The sequence below is a fragment of the Lepisosteus platostomus genome, chromosome 10, assembly GCF_059453375.1.
Source record: "Lepisosteus platostomus isolate fLepPlt1 chromosome 10, fLepPlt1.hap1, whole genome shotgun sequence".
NCBI lineage: Eukaryota > Metazoa > Chordata > Actinopteri > Semionotiformes > Lepisosteidae > Lepisosteus > Lepisosteus platostomus.
The window spans coordinates 13,926,337-13,940,430 of NC_142620.1; the positions used below are offsets into that span (position 1 = coordinate 13,926,337).

The 14,094-nt window shown below is 37.7% G+C and overlaps 2 protein-coding genes across 3 annotated transcripts in view; both read right to left on the reverse strand.

Moving 5' to 3' along the window:
- The window catches only part of aqr (aquarius intron-binding spliceosomal factor), a 59,168-nt gene extending 57,836 nt beyond the window's left edge, over positions 1-1,332 (reverse strand). Inside the window, exons 1-3 of the mRNA XM_088648341.1 lie at positions 1,178-1,332; positions 576-655; positions 332-388 (exon numbers count right to left, since the gene is read on the reverse strand). Of these exons, the coding sequence (XP_088504467.1) occupies positions 332-388; positions 576-650 (132 nt within the window). The 5' untranslated portion in view covers positions 651-655; positions 1,178-1,332. The remainder of the gene's footprint in view (positions 1-331; positions 389-575; positions 656-1,177) is intronic.
- Positions 1,333-4,365: 3,033 nt separating this feature from the next.
- On the reverse strand, positions 4,366-12,757 carry znf770 (zinc finger protein 770). Of its 2 annotated transcripts, none has more exons than XM_088648342.1 (2): positions 12,640-12,757; positions 4,366-11,188 (listed from the first exon to the last, which is right to left on the reverse strand). In XM_088648342.1, exon 2 carries the CDS (start codon positions 10,943-10,945, stop codon positions 5,243-5,245), a length of 5,703 nt encoding a protein of 1,900 aa, XP_088504468.1. In that variant the 5' UTR covers positions 10,946-11,188; positions 12,640-12,757; the 3' UTR covers positions 4,366-5,242. The 2 variants fall into 2 exon arrangements, with proteins under 2 accessions (XP_088504468.1, XP_088504469.1); XM_088648343.1 differs by lacking the exon at positions 12,640-12,757 and adding an exon at positions 12,112-12,633.
- Positions 12,758-14,094: the final 1,337 nt, after the last annotated feature.

Genomic DNA, 14,094 nt, shown 5'->3' on the forward strand with positions numbered 1-14,094 from the left:
AATAAAAAACCATTGACTTCATGACTGCACTGGGACAGGGGTTCTCAGGTTTTTTATCCCCGCTGAGGTGCCTCTTAACTTTTAAAAATCTCAAAGCACAAACAATACAAAATGTAAAATTTTTATCAGGGCTGCAGGCCACAAAAAACCTCCAATTTTGCCTACTGATTCTGTTGGTTAAAGAAGCAAAACTCATTATTATGTAAGACTGCTTACTTTATACACCATTGTGATGTTTCAGAAAATAAATTGTGATATGCATCTAGAAATCCCTTGGAGAACCTCGAGTTCTGCCAGATGAGAGTCAGGGTGTTAAAGAGCAGTTGATTACCTTTGGATCAAAGGGCAGTTTCTTTTTGACATGAGGAGCCCAATACTTATTTGCCAACTGAAAGAAAAAATAAAAATGAGTTAGTGTTCGAGGCAAAGGCATGATGATGTGAAATGAGTATATAGTCATTCGTTTCTTAATGAAGTATAAAAACGGAAAGAAAAAACACGCTGTCAAAACGTTGTGGGGGGAAAAAGATTTTCTCCGTACCATTTTTTCAAAAAGAAATTTAAAGAAACGGTACCTGTGTCACATATTCAGCGTTGATTTGCGATACAGAAGGTGCAGAAGCCTTCTTCACTTGAGCAACTTTCTCCATGTTTTCTTTAATGTAAAAAAAAGCATAAGTCACTCTCCATTCTCCAGTAGTCAATATCTATTTAAATATAATACAGATCTCCTCAACTGCGAAAGTCATTAAAGTGGAGACACTTCAATGCAAAACAAGGGAAATAAAATTTTGTCAATTTAATCGAGACTATTCAATTCGGAGACTTAATACAATGCATAAACTTTCTGTGAGACGAAAACATCAAACTGAAATTCCAGTATTCCGCGACTTAGATCAAACATCTAACATCAGTATCTTTACTACATGTAATAAAGTATGAAAAATCGTACACCCCTAGCACTATAATATCGACTACAGTACAGGTCTGAATTCGACCACAAAATTTTGAATATGCTGGATAGTTTTCATTCTTCGGAAACAGTGACGTTTGTAAATACTGGTAGCCAAGCTTCTTAATCGGTTCACCCAATTTTTAACTCATCTGTAAAGTAATAATTCTATCAAAGCAAAAGACGCGATGTTTAAAACTACCATAAAAAAGAGAAGAAACCAACCCGATCTCTTCTTTTCAATTCTTTATTTCTTCTTCGTTTCAAAACCAGTGATGCCTTAGTGTACGCATGTAATCAAACAAAATTCAACGCGCTTTCTGCGACAAAGTTCCTGTGCCACACTTTCATGTGTTCCCCCAGAAATGTGTAATGAAAAGGATAGTTCCTTGGTTTTAGTTTGAGGGTGCTCTTTACTGTGTTACACAAAAATTGAAGGTATATTAAATGTTTTAAACGATTAGAAATGACTCTTAAAATATAAATCCAATTCGATATGCAATTGTACTGTAGACTTACATATTGTGCAATGTTTGAATCCTTATATAAATGTGATGTAGCTTATGAAAAATTTTTTCAGAGACATTTTGATGTATTCTGTATTTTTAGTGAGAGAAAACGGCGTTTGTTTTTTTATTACATTAATCGTGTTAAATCAGTAAAACAAACAGAAATACAAACCGATAAGCAGTTACGTTGTGCAATAGATTGAAGGATGAAAAAAGCATCCCATGTGTTTCTGAATGACGCAACAGTGCTTTCTTCTCATTGTAGCATTTCCATCAGTAGCTACTTTTCCTTTTTCCCTTTATCAAATCTAGCTTTCTCTTTTAAGAACACTGATCTTGGATCTAAAGTAGCAGGTCTTTCTACAAAGAAACAAGAACATATATACTGATGGAAAAAAGAAGTGCAGCTCTTTCTGGAATTAGAATACTATGGTTATAGTTTATGTACTTTCACAAAAAGTTGTCCATTTGTTTTAAGCTCTCTAACCAGCAATACAGCTTTTGCAGTGAGGCATTGCAACTTGCCAGTCACACTAAAGCTCGTTAGGTGCACTTTTACCCAACGAGGTCCAGGTGGAACAATGCCCGATCAAGTCAACTTTAAAAATGCCTTAATTGAAAGCTTAGGTCACTGCAAGAAAAAGGCCACACTTGGGTCAGTTTTCTGTGCATTACATAATGCCTCAAATGTCACCAGAAGCAAGGGAGAGGACCATTGGCATGCAGCAAACCAGCAGGACAGATGACTGTCCAAGATCTGGTTGCCCTCCAGTGACCACACCAGAGCAGGACCGACACATCAGACTGGTCCATCTGAGAGATCGTTTCAGATCTGCCACCCGTACTTCTGATGAAACTGCTGGCAGACACAATGCCCACATCAGTGACAGGACAGTGAGGCTCCATGCTGCTGGCATCCTATATCCTGGAGTTCAACTTTTTCAAAAACCAACACAGAAACCAACGTTTTCACACCAACACTGCACAGTGTTATCGGCATCCTTAAGGGACAAATGTGTCCACTCCTGGCGCTAGGGGGGAAAATCTGTAGATTTTCATTGCAACTCAGCTTTTTTACAATGAAAGAGCCGCTTCAAACGGCTTTTCAGGTGCTGTTGCTTTAAAGAGACCTAGAAATAATACAGACACCTGTTTTTTTTATACAGCAGGACTAGATGACCCTGTACTAACACTACTGTTGAATAGTTATCTTCTCTGAAGTATAATGGCTATTCAGCAACTTCTCCTAGTTGAAAGACGGACTCCACATTAACGTGTATGAGAAATATGTATTCTGTGTTTAGAGAGAACTAGCTGTCTAAGAACAGTCTTGTAATTTGGCATTTCAGAAGATCTGTGACATTACAGTTAACATTGAGCAAAATAATACAGTTACAGTATGATACATTTGAAAACCTTCTTCCAGTCCTGTTGGTTAGGGGTAGCTAATGTGGTTAGCTAATGGTTCTGTAATTTTGTTTTACATGTTAAAAAAATACTAATACCAATATATTTCACTGTGCAACCAAATCACATATTTCTATTCAATAATAACCAAGTTTGTTTCTTACTAGCATTCAATGCTGCTACAACAACACTTTACTCACCTGTAAAAATAACTACCTTCTTCACTGCTTCATAAACACTTTATTTGTGTAGTTGAATGCAGTGATTATGATACTGACTTCTCCTTATTCTGGAGCTTTGACCAGCTGAGGACTAAACCAAGAACAGTTCTAACAATATGAATAACGCAACTGAATCATTTGCTGTCATGTCTTACACCTTATTGATCTGACTTTAATACTGTAAATAGAATGCAACAACAAAAACAAATACCCAATGTTCAATTTCGTTTCCTCTATTAAATCTGCAATACAGACAAGAATGTTTCTTTTTGTCTTCTGGATGTGTACATCTACAGATAGCAATACAACACTGTATTATATATTTTAAAGAAGGAAGGATAACATTTTGTGAAATAATATACATTTAATGAAGATAAGCATCTAGAAAAAGATAAACCAACTTTTAAAACCACACATGATAAAGGTTTGTGCAATATTTATTGTACTACAAAAACATTAAATATGTATTGTGCAATATGTCAACTTTGAACATGTAACTTCATAGGAAAGGATTGCACTACACTGACAGGTGCAGAGGTTAGGCTGTTGAATGCAGCTACTGCTTGGCACTGTGGGGGTAGAGCGGTGGCACTGTGGCTGGAAGGTTGCTGGTTCAAATCCTGCGGCTGGCAGAGGAATCCTACTCTGCTGGGCCCCTGAACAAGGCCCTTAACCCCAACTACTCCAGGGGTGCTGTACAATGGCTGACTCTGTGCTCTGACCCCAAGCTTCTCTCCCTGTCTGTGTATCTGTGTCTCATGGAGAGAAAACTGGGGCATGCAAAAAGACAAATTCCTAATGCAAGAAATTGTATATGGCCAATAAAGTGATCTTATCTTATTCCAGAACTCTGAACAACAGAGGATTTGGAGCAGAGACAGTATTTTAAGTGATGAAAACAAACCTGAATGAAATACTGCCATGCCATTCACCTGTCTGGTCCAACTTGAATCTACACAACATAACTCTTAAAAAACAGTCGAAACACCCAACACTCAATGTCTTCATTTATTCTATTAAATCTGCAGAACACAGATTTGAAATTTAGCAATTCTGTAGACCATAATTTCTGGATTTTATGCAGATAATGATTAAAGATGTAATGAAATGTACAGTGGTATATATTCTAAGAGGAGAAGGATTGCATTTGTCAGAGCTAATAGGCCTACGTGTTAATTTAAAAAATATAATTCCATAGTTAAATCTATAACATAAATGAAATATATATCAAACATCAAATATAAGACAAATATTGTTTTGTAATCAACAAATGGTACACCTTTATGTAAGCTTTATTTTGTACAATAAAAAAACTATCATTTGTGCAATACAAACTTCAGATTTGAGTGCAGTTTCATGTTTAAAAAGCAACAAAATTATTTTCAGAAAAAGAATGGACTACAATGCACTTATACATGTATGAATACACCATATAAAATGGAAAGTGACATGCAGCTGTTTAAATATAACTTTAAAAAACTGCAAATATATTGCTACAATTCTTTCCTTAGTTTGAGACAATGAATACTGCATTTTAAATAAAAGAAATTCCAAAGATCTATAAATAAAAACTCACAACATAAAATAAAGTAAATAATTAGATATAATCACACATATTTTATGTAAAGGCATGCATTTAAAAGTCTCAAAAGGGTGAACCACAAAGTACTTCAATATTATTAAAATTATGTTCAGGTACTCTTCCAGTATAAAAAAATAATACAATATAAAAGACAGGAATACCATTATATTGCTGATCATCATATGAGTCGCAAGAGGGCTACTTTCAAAGATGCAGGACACAAAAATGCAATGATGACTTGAAAATAAAAAACAAATGCATTAGCCTTATTAAAACAAGTATACATGCCTTTTCTATGCTGTAAAACCTGATAAATGTAAACAAGATCGAAAAATGACGAACACTCAATTCATCCTCATGCTTTTTGAGACATACCAAAAAGTTATGTCTTCTTCTTTTTCACAGCCTTAGTCCCAGACTGTCCTGGGGTCAGCTTCCAAAAAGTTATGTAAACTACTTTAAACAAAAACAGCAACTGATCTTTTTGCACATATATCAGTAACTTAATAACATTGTCTTTTACATTTTTACAAAAAAAAAACTGTTTGGATCCGGGTCATGTCAGGTTTTTCTACTTGAAGTGAATAAGCTGATGTGTTTTTAAATGGCAAGACTGGGTAAAAGTCTTCCTGCATACAGAACACTCAAATGGTCTTTGTCCTGTATGAATTACATAGTGTCTTTTGAGTTTAGAGGGAGAATCAAAGCTTTTGAAGCATATAGCACATTGATAAAGGCTCCTGCTTGTACTTTTTGCTTGGGTCTGATTTTTAAAAGTGCACTTGTGCACTTGAAGCTTCCTTTCTGTTCCAAAATAATGATTGCATTCCATGCACTTGAAAAGTCCACTCGGACTGGAGGAACTCCAGTATCCATTAGTATAATCAGACTCTGAGGCCGTATCAAGTTCAGGCAGATCATCCCCTGATCTCTCAACTGCTACCTGATTCGTATTATATTGTGGACAGGTTTTAGAATCGGCTTCAAGCTGCCATGACTGATGCATATTCTGGCCCTGATGATCCTCACTGAAGTCATTGTTTGTAACCTCCCGCTGAAGGGAATCTGAGCCACCAAACTGTTTTGCATGAATTCGTTGATGAACTTTGAGATGTGCAGCCTGTCTAAATGACTTATTACACACAGAACACTCAAAGGGCTTCTCCCCAGCATGAATTAAGTAATGCCTTTCAAGTTTTGAAGGGGAGGAAAAACATTTGAGACATTCAGAACACTTATGCTTCTTCTCTTTCTGTTTCAATTCGTCTTCTACTTTTTCAGATGAGTCTGTGGCACATTCTTCCAGTATTTTGTCTGATACTGTATCATTAGCTTCTTGTGCTGGATCCAAACTGCCATTAACAGTTAAGCACTGGTTAGCGTTCTGTCCATGTGGTTCTGAAACACAGTCTGCCTGCTCTTCTAGACCTTTTATGTTTTCCTGAAGAGCTCCGGATGCACACCATGGTATTTCATAAGTCAGCTTTTCAGAAGGGGGTTGATTCTCTGATTGATTCTGAAGACTGCAGGGATGTTCTTTCTCAAGATCACTTTGCGTCTTATCACAGAATTTCCACTCTGAATGGGTGTGCTGGTGATTCTGAAGGTGACAAAGCTGCCTAAATGACTTGTCACACATGTAACATTTAAAAGGTTTCAGACCAGTGTGAATAAGGAAGTGCCTTTTGAGTTTGGAAGGGGAATTAAAACTCTTTGGGCATACTGAGCACTGATATTCCTTCCTTTGACAACCTTTCCCTTGGCTTGATTCAGGGAGATTTGTCTGGGGCATATTACAACTCTCTTCTTCAGAAAGACATGTGCTGTATTCACCTATTGTGCTTTGTGGTGGATTATGTGAAACTGCTGGCTCAGCTAGGTTTAGCTTTTGTTCTTGCAGGACAAGGGACAGAGAAGACACAGCAAACTGATCATCATAAAGAGATACTCCCTGTGCACTTTGGTTGTGCTCCTGGTTTACATTACTTTCATAAGAATGTTTTAATGCTCTTAACTTCTTAAGGGTATGTTGATGGGTTTTTAAATGAGATGGTTGCCTAAATGAATTTGAACAAATGTAACACATGAAAGGCTTCTGTGCAGTATGAATTAAATGATGCCTGTCTTGTTGAGAAGGTGCTTCAAAGCATTTTAAGCATCTGGTGCATTGATAAATCCTTTTACTGTCATGAACACTTTCTCCATTTTCAGCCTCATGATTCCGCATGTTAAGAGCCAGTGAATCCGCAGTAAAACTGCTCTCTACTTCTTTATTCTCTGGTGTTCCACTGCCATCGACAGCATAACTTTCTTGTTTTAAAACATCAGACCGTAATGTGTCTGTAAGTTCATGTTGTTTCTGTTTCTTGTCTTGGGAGACACTGGCATGGGACAAAATGCTAGGGGAAAGGTGTCCTTGAGGACTGTGGTCTCCATGGTGCAGTGGCTGACTAATGGACTTTTTCAGACCATTGTGACTTTGTTGGTGTCTTTTTAAATGAGTCAGCTGTCTAAATTTCCTTTCACAAACATAGCATTCAAAAGGTTTCTGCCCTGTATGTGAAAGATAATGCCTTTGAAGTTTGGAAGGACAATCAAAACTCTTGTGACACAAGCAGCACTGATGGATACGCTTTTTGACATTTTTTCCTTCTGTGCATCCAGTATTTAGATGCCCTAGTGACGTCTGATCTTGCATCAGACATTTCTTTTGCACTGGTGTTCCGTTTGTGTCCGTCACTAAATCAACATAGTTATCCAGGATGGGCTTCTCAGATTCTAAGTGTGCAGAGGCTTCTGTGAGTTGGACTCCGTCGTGTGTTTTTACAGCTCCAGTAAAGAAAGCCGCCGGTGTAGTGTTAGACACACCGTGTAACAGAGGTGGTCTCTTCTGGGTGTGGTTCTGCTTTATGTCTGCCACCCTCCTGAGAGAAATAAGCCTCCTGTGTTGCAAGTTGCTTTTCATAGTTTTTATATCTCTGTGAGTGCGGTAGTGGGCTTTTAAATGGGATGACTGTCTGAAGGCCCTCCGGCAAATATGGCACTCAAAAGGCCTCTGTCCAGTATGAATGAGATAATGCCTCTCTAGTTGTGAGGGTGCACTAAAGCATTTTAAACATTTAGAGCACTGATAGACTCTTCTGCTGACATCTGCATTGTCACTGTTTTCTGAAATGTAGGTGTGGTTCGCCTGATACACTTCTTCGGTAAAAGCATCCTCATCTATAGTATGTTCAGCGATTTTACTGAATTCCACTAAATTTGTGTCTTCTTGTGACTGCGGAGCATTATCATGATTAGGCTGACTTTGAGATATTTTCTCATTTCCCTGGGACTGATCCTGACTGCTCAATCTGTTCGCATTAAGAAATTTCTGCTGCTGAAAGGCACTTTTGAAAGCCCTCCATTTGTTGTGGGTACGCTGATGTACTTTTAAGTGTATGGCTTGCCTGAATTCTTTACCACATGCAAAGCATCGAAATGGCTTCTGCCCAGTATGGGTCAAGTAATGCCTTTGAAGTTTGGAAGGGCAATCAAAGCATTTTAAACACATCAAACACGGATGTGTCCTGTGGTTTTTAATCTTGTCCGAGCCCAGAGTATGTTCCTCAGGCAAGCTTTCTGTTGAAATTGAGATCTGTGTTTCGGGCTGATCGAAACTTTCACTGCTGCTAAAAATGTTTTCTTGAGCATTCGCTATATTCATATCAGAATCAATTTCAGGAGGCTCCGACTCTTCCAGTTCACTTTGTTCAGGAGGGTTTTGCTCTAAAGAGGCATCTAAATTCAAAGCAGTCTCTGCAGTCAAACTTCCACTTCTAATTTGCTGAGGGGTAGAAGGGTCACGGTCAATGTTTGTCTCTTCCTGCTGCAAATGTTCAAGTCTGATGTGGGTGCGTTTATGGAATTTTAAATGTTCAAGCTGTCTAAATGTCTTGCCACATGCTTTACAATCAAAAGGTCTTTGCCCTGTATGAATTAAAAAGTGTCTCTGGAGTTTATAAGGTGATGTAAAATATTTTGAGCACATAGCACACTGATGTAGTTTCCTGTTAAGTGTTTGGTGTTCACTTTTAGTATAATCAATTGTTTGTTGTAACAGATTATTTGAAATTGTCTCCTCAGGTGCTACAGTGTCTGCAGCCTCTTCATCCTTGTTGTCATGCCAGTGTTCGTATGGCTCTTCTGGTTTCACAACAATATTAAGTTGAAGCTGTTTAGCCTGTTGTAGGGCATTCTCTTCGCAGGGCTGGAAAGATCTTTGTTGCATGTTGTCCATGTCCCCAGATGGATGTTGCCTGTGGTGGCCATCAGTTAAAGCAGAATCCTGAACAGTCCCCGAGTCTTGTCCCGGGAATACATAATTAGAATCATCCAGTTTTCTGTGCTTTACCTGATGTTTTTTCAAATGAGCTGCTTGTCTAAATGTTACACCACAGATTGGGCATTTGAATGGCCGTAATCCTGTGTGAATCAGGTAGTGGCGCTCAAGTTTTGAAGCAAATTTAAAAGACTTCAAGCAGATGCTGCACTGATTGCGAACATATCCGTTTTCATGGACAGATTTCTCATCTAATGCAGTGAAATTAAGGAGCTGTTTTGTTTCCGTTTTGAGATCATGTGTAGGTGAAGGCGCTGTGAGATCTTCTTCACTATTTGAAGATTTGTTGTTGGACTCATGCGCAGGAGTGATATTAACAGAACAATTCAGTTGGGACGGTGGATATGAGCTCATAGGCTTGTGCTCTTTGGGGCTACAGGGTTGTGCTGGAACCAAAAAAGATTCATCACAATTTGAAAGCAGATGTTTACTATGGCTTTCATCTTGGTCATCAAATTCACCTGTCTCACCAAACGCCTCCTCTTGCAGAATATTATCAAAGTCTCTGCCATTTCTGTGGGTTTCTTGATGAACTTTTAAATGTGCCAGTTGTCTAAAGGTCTTTCCGCATTCCCAGCAATCAAAGGGCCTCAGATCAGTGTGAATAAGATAATGCCTCCTTAGTTTAGAAGGGGAACTAAAGCATTTCAGACAGACTGAACACAGATGATTCCTCTTCTGTTCACCATTAGCAGACAAACACTGACTTTTCTGTTCAGAATCAAGGCATTTTTCGGGTAATTCACATTTTGTCACACTCTTATTAAAAGCCATTTGATCTAAATGACTAGACTCACACATTACATTACTGGCACTTTTAGGTATGTGTAAATTACTTAAATGCTGTTCTTCAGTAGTGTAAGACTGTGCAGAGTTACACTCATTCTCTACACTCATCACACGAATCTCATTCAGTGTGTTGTCTTCAAATTGCAACTCATTGTCACCATTATCAAAGTTCCTATTTCTAAATACTTCATTTTGAAATGAATGCAGAGGAGAATTAGACTTTGAATGGGTTTGTGAATGGAGTTTTAAATGTACCATTTGCCTGAATGTCTTTCCACAAATGGAACACTGAAAGGGTTTCTGTCCAGTATGAATAAGAAAGTGTCTCTGTAGCTTATAAGGGGAATTAAAAGATTTTAAGCATACAGTACACTGGTGGATTTTTTTGGTATCTGGGATAGTTTCTGTCACAAAAGAAGAGTTCACCTGATGTTCCTGAAGTATTTGCTTTGTTGCAGACTGTCTGTCAACCAGCAGCCACTCAGGAGAGTTTATACTATCCGTGCTGTTCAAGTTGAGTCCAGGTTGTTCAGTGGGTTTTGAGTCTCCAAAGTCAGGCTGTTCTGGCTCATCTTGATCATCTTTCTGGGAAATAGCACATAACTCAACATGACTGCTGCTTGCATAACTGCACTGGGAACCATCTTGGATGGCTTGGTATGGTTTTGTTTCAAATGATTGCTCTCTATTTGCAAAATCCATCAGTTGGAAGCTATTTTTAAAAGGTCTCCATTTTTTATGGGTTTCCTGGTGCTTCTTTAAATGTATGGATTGTCTGAATCCTTTTCCACATACAGAACAGGAAAAAGGCTTTTGTCCAGTGTGGATTAGATAATGCCGCTCAAGTTTTGAGGCAAATTTAAAAGATTTAGAGCAAACAGAGCACTGATGATTCATTAAAACGCTTTTGGCATTTTCAATGTCTTGATGTTCCCCTTCTGTTTTAACACATCTCTTAATAGGTGCAGTAGGAATGGAAAGACGTGACTCTGCACTTGAGTGGTAAATTTCAAAACCACTGCCCATCTCGGGCAATGGCTGTTCCTCCATCTTCTCAAATGCCAGTGGATGAGAAATCATTTCAAAAGAAATTCCACCTGTCATGTGCAGTACGTTTCTGGGATGTCATGCTTTTTATGAGAACTTTCATATTCTCCTTGTCTCCCACAGGCCCTTTTGAAAGGTAATGGTGCTTGGTTCTCTTGCTCCCATTAAATTATTCAAATCCAGTCTTTGCCTTGAGGATTAAGATTTGTAAACGTGGTGGGCTTTCTGCTCCATGGTGTCCTTTCTGATGCCAAAGCCTGCAGTCTTTGTCTTAGGAACAAACTATTTTGACTGTCAAACCTGCACAAAAAGTGAAAAAGATCATTTTAAAATCTAAATGTACATTACTAATGACACCTACAAAAGTAAGATTGGTGCAATACAAAAATAATAATAATGTTCCAAGTATTTCTCATCACTTAACATTCTGCATTGGCATTAAAAACAGACCATCCTGGATATAGTCTATAACTGATGCAAAAAGCAAGTCTTTTCAGTTAAGACAAGCCACACTTGTGAAAAAAAACAGAAGTTCTACCTCCAAACCTAGTTATATTATGAGGCAAACAAAGGCTATATTTAAATATTAAAGTATAGCCTTTTGCTTTAACTAAAAAACTTTAAATTGAACAGACACAAAATTAACCAGAACTGTGGCTTCTAACCATAAAGGAAATCCAGTAACACATGGGCATAGTAGCATCCCGTTGATAAAAAGCTGTGGCCTAGAACCCATTTGAGGTAATGTAAGTTTAAAAACAAATGTACATTCAGGATACATAGAATATGTAAGGCCAAAAAAGAATTGAGATCCAGATATGCCAAAATCCTAAAGTAAGATGTAAAAAACGTGCAGTTCCCTTGCTAGGCATCTGGAAATATCCCGTTGTTCTTAGAGGTTTTAAAATATCTGACGCAACTCTGATCATAAACCTTTGAATATTTCTTGTATATGTACAACACGTTTTCAAATATCAGATATTTCGATTTGGCGTTTTGGAATTGGAATTAAAAAAACAAACTGAGTCTGAGTTACTATAACGGATAAAATTACCAGCACATCTTACTTCGTTTCCTACAGTCTTCCCCCGAAAAAAAAGCATACGAATGTAACTGATGGGAATGCAAATAAATTCAAACCCGTTTCTTCCACATTTCTACTTTTGTAAATCTTAGAAGCAGGTAGAGCAGAGCACCGGTAGTAGAAAGCTTAAGAATCTTACCTTAAAGTCGGAAATTGATCATTCTAAAGCTAACAGACTAATTCTGCCAAGAGGAGTTCGACAGCGCCTCCTGCTATTACGGCTAGAGACGTTTTGAATTCTAAAGCACGACACGAAAGACAACTCTAATACATCAGTTTTTTTATTTTTTACGAACTTAACATTGTCGGGAAATGAGCGGAAATTCTGGACACGAGATTCCTTCGTTACAGAAGAAGTCAAAAGAAACACACCCTAGTCTTGCGGTTTGCAAAGGGGATCATGGGAATCGATCAGCCTACTCACAAAGCAGGAGTAATCCAGGAGTCAGTTTTGTGGTGACTGTTTTTTAGTTTCATCATCACCAACATCCAAAGTAAATAAAAAAAACACACGTTCCAGCCCTGGTGTAAATGTTACGTAGCACACAATGAAAACATTGATAAATAAAATAAACCACTGTGGGTCGAATTGGTAAGATTAAAAATAGCAGCACACTAATTAATGTATGATGTGACGTAAAGAAAAAATATATCCATTACAACTCACCTGACTGCAACAAAGAACAACTATAACCATGAACTATAGGAGAACCATCGCTTTTTTTCTTAATATCACACAAACATCAGAGCTGACAACACAAAGTCCGCTCTCACACAACGTGGGGGAAACACGGCTTCTACACATTAGTTCCTACCTCAGGATGACTTGCGGCGTTCTTGCACATCATTACCATTTTATTTTATTCAGAAATGTTTGATATCCGATTGGTATTTTGAAACTAAATCTGTTTAATTAAAGCCCATGAAAGCGCACAACGACGTGATGTTCATCAATGAACCAATAATATTTCCACGCTTTGAATGAAAGACGAAATTTAAATTAAATTAAATTTCAATACACTTAACTGAATCTACGTGTATTTAGAACCGTAAACTACACAGATTGCGTCAAACCAAATGCAGATACCCTTCTTTTTTGAGTTAATTTAAGACTTACACGTTTAAAAAGAACTAACGTCGCTAAAGGTATTTAAATTTAAAAGTATACTTTCTCCATGTTAATATTTAACAAGCACATTGATGTTTGTCTTACACTCCATATCCATTTATTTCTTGGTACAGAACAACATTCCCTTATTATTTTATTTTCCCTAAAACGACACTCTACTAAGGCAGCAAATAAATAAGTAGTTATATTATAACTATAAACTATATGTATAATGTTACGCGTCACCACGCTGGCAAGCCGACTCGCACAACCTGTAATGTCGGCCTTATGCGTTACAATAACATAAAACGGTGTGTTATTAATAAACCAAAGAATAATTCCCTATTGCTCATTTTAAAAACTGCAGTTTTTATCCCAGTCTTGAAGGGGAGTCCTGTGTGCCACGTTTTCTCAGGCAAAGGTAAAAGAAATTGGGCATTTAAAACCAAAAAGGGAAAAAAAACAAATTGTTTGAATGTGACGAGTTTATACTGTAATAGACCGTGGGCCCCTGGAGGTAGGTGATAGGACTGCAGCACGAAATAAAAGAACCTCAGGCTCAGTGAATTAGTTATACCTCTAACGTTCTTGTATTTTTTTTTAAATTATTGTTTCTGTTTTATAGTTTTAGTTAGAATTGTTAATGATATACTATTTAATAAGTGATACTATTTAGAGACTCGTGTCTTGTACTACGGTGTGTATTTGACTGTTCTTCCTATGTGCTGTGTATTATTGTTTGGTATAAAGTTGGGAGCTAGGTTTGACCATTTAAATTAAATGAAAGTATTCCTTTTTTACTTCTTATTGTTTAGAACATATACAAGCACTTCAAAGTGTAGGGAGGAATATACCCATGCCTCCAATAGTGGCTGCTACAAAGTATTGTGGAGCATCATGGGGCAGTGAGAGCACCAGTAGGTTTCACAGCACTCTGGCCCAAAGCCCTAAGAGCTCCAAATGACACCTGGGAGTCCTGGGCATTGCTGCAGAGAGGGCTGAATGAGTCTGGAG

Excerpts from the sequence above, each read along its gene's own strand:
- znf770 (XM_088648342.1), bottom strand. The coding sequence starts at position 10,945 with ATGACAGGTGGAATTTCTTTTGAAATGATTTCTCATCCACTGGCATTT.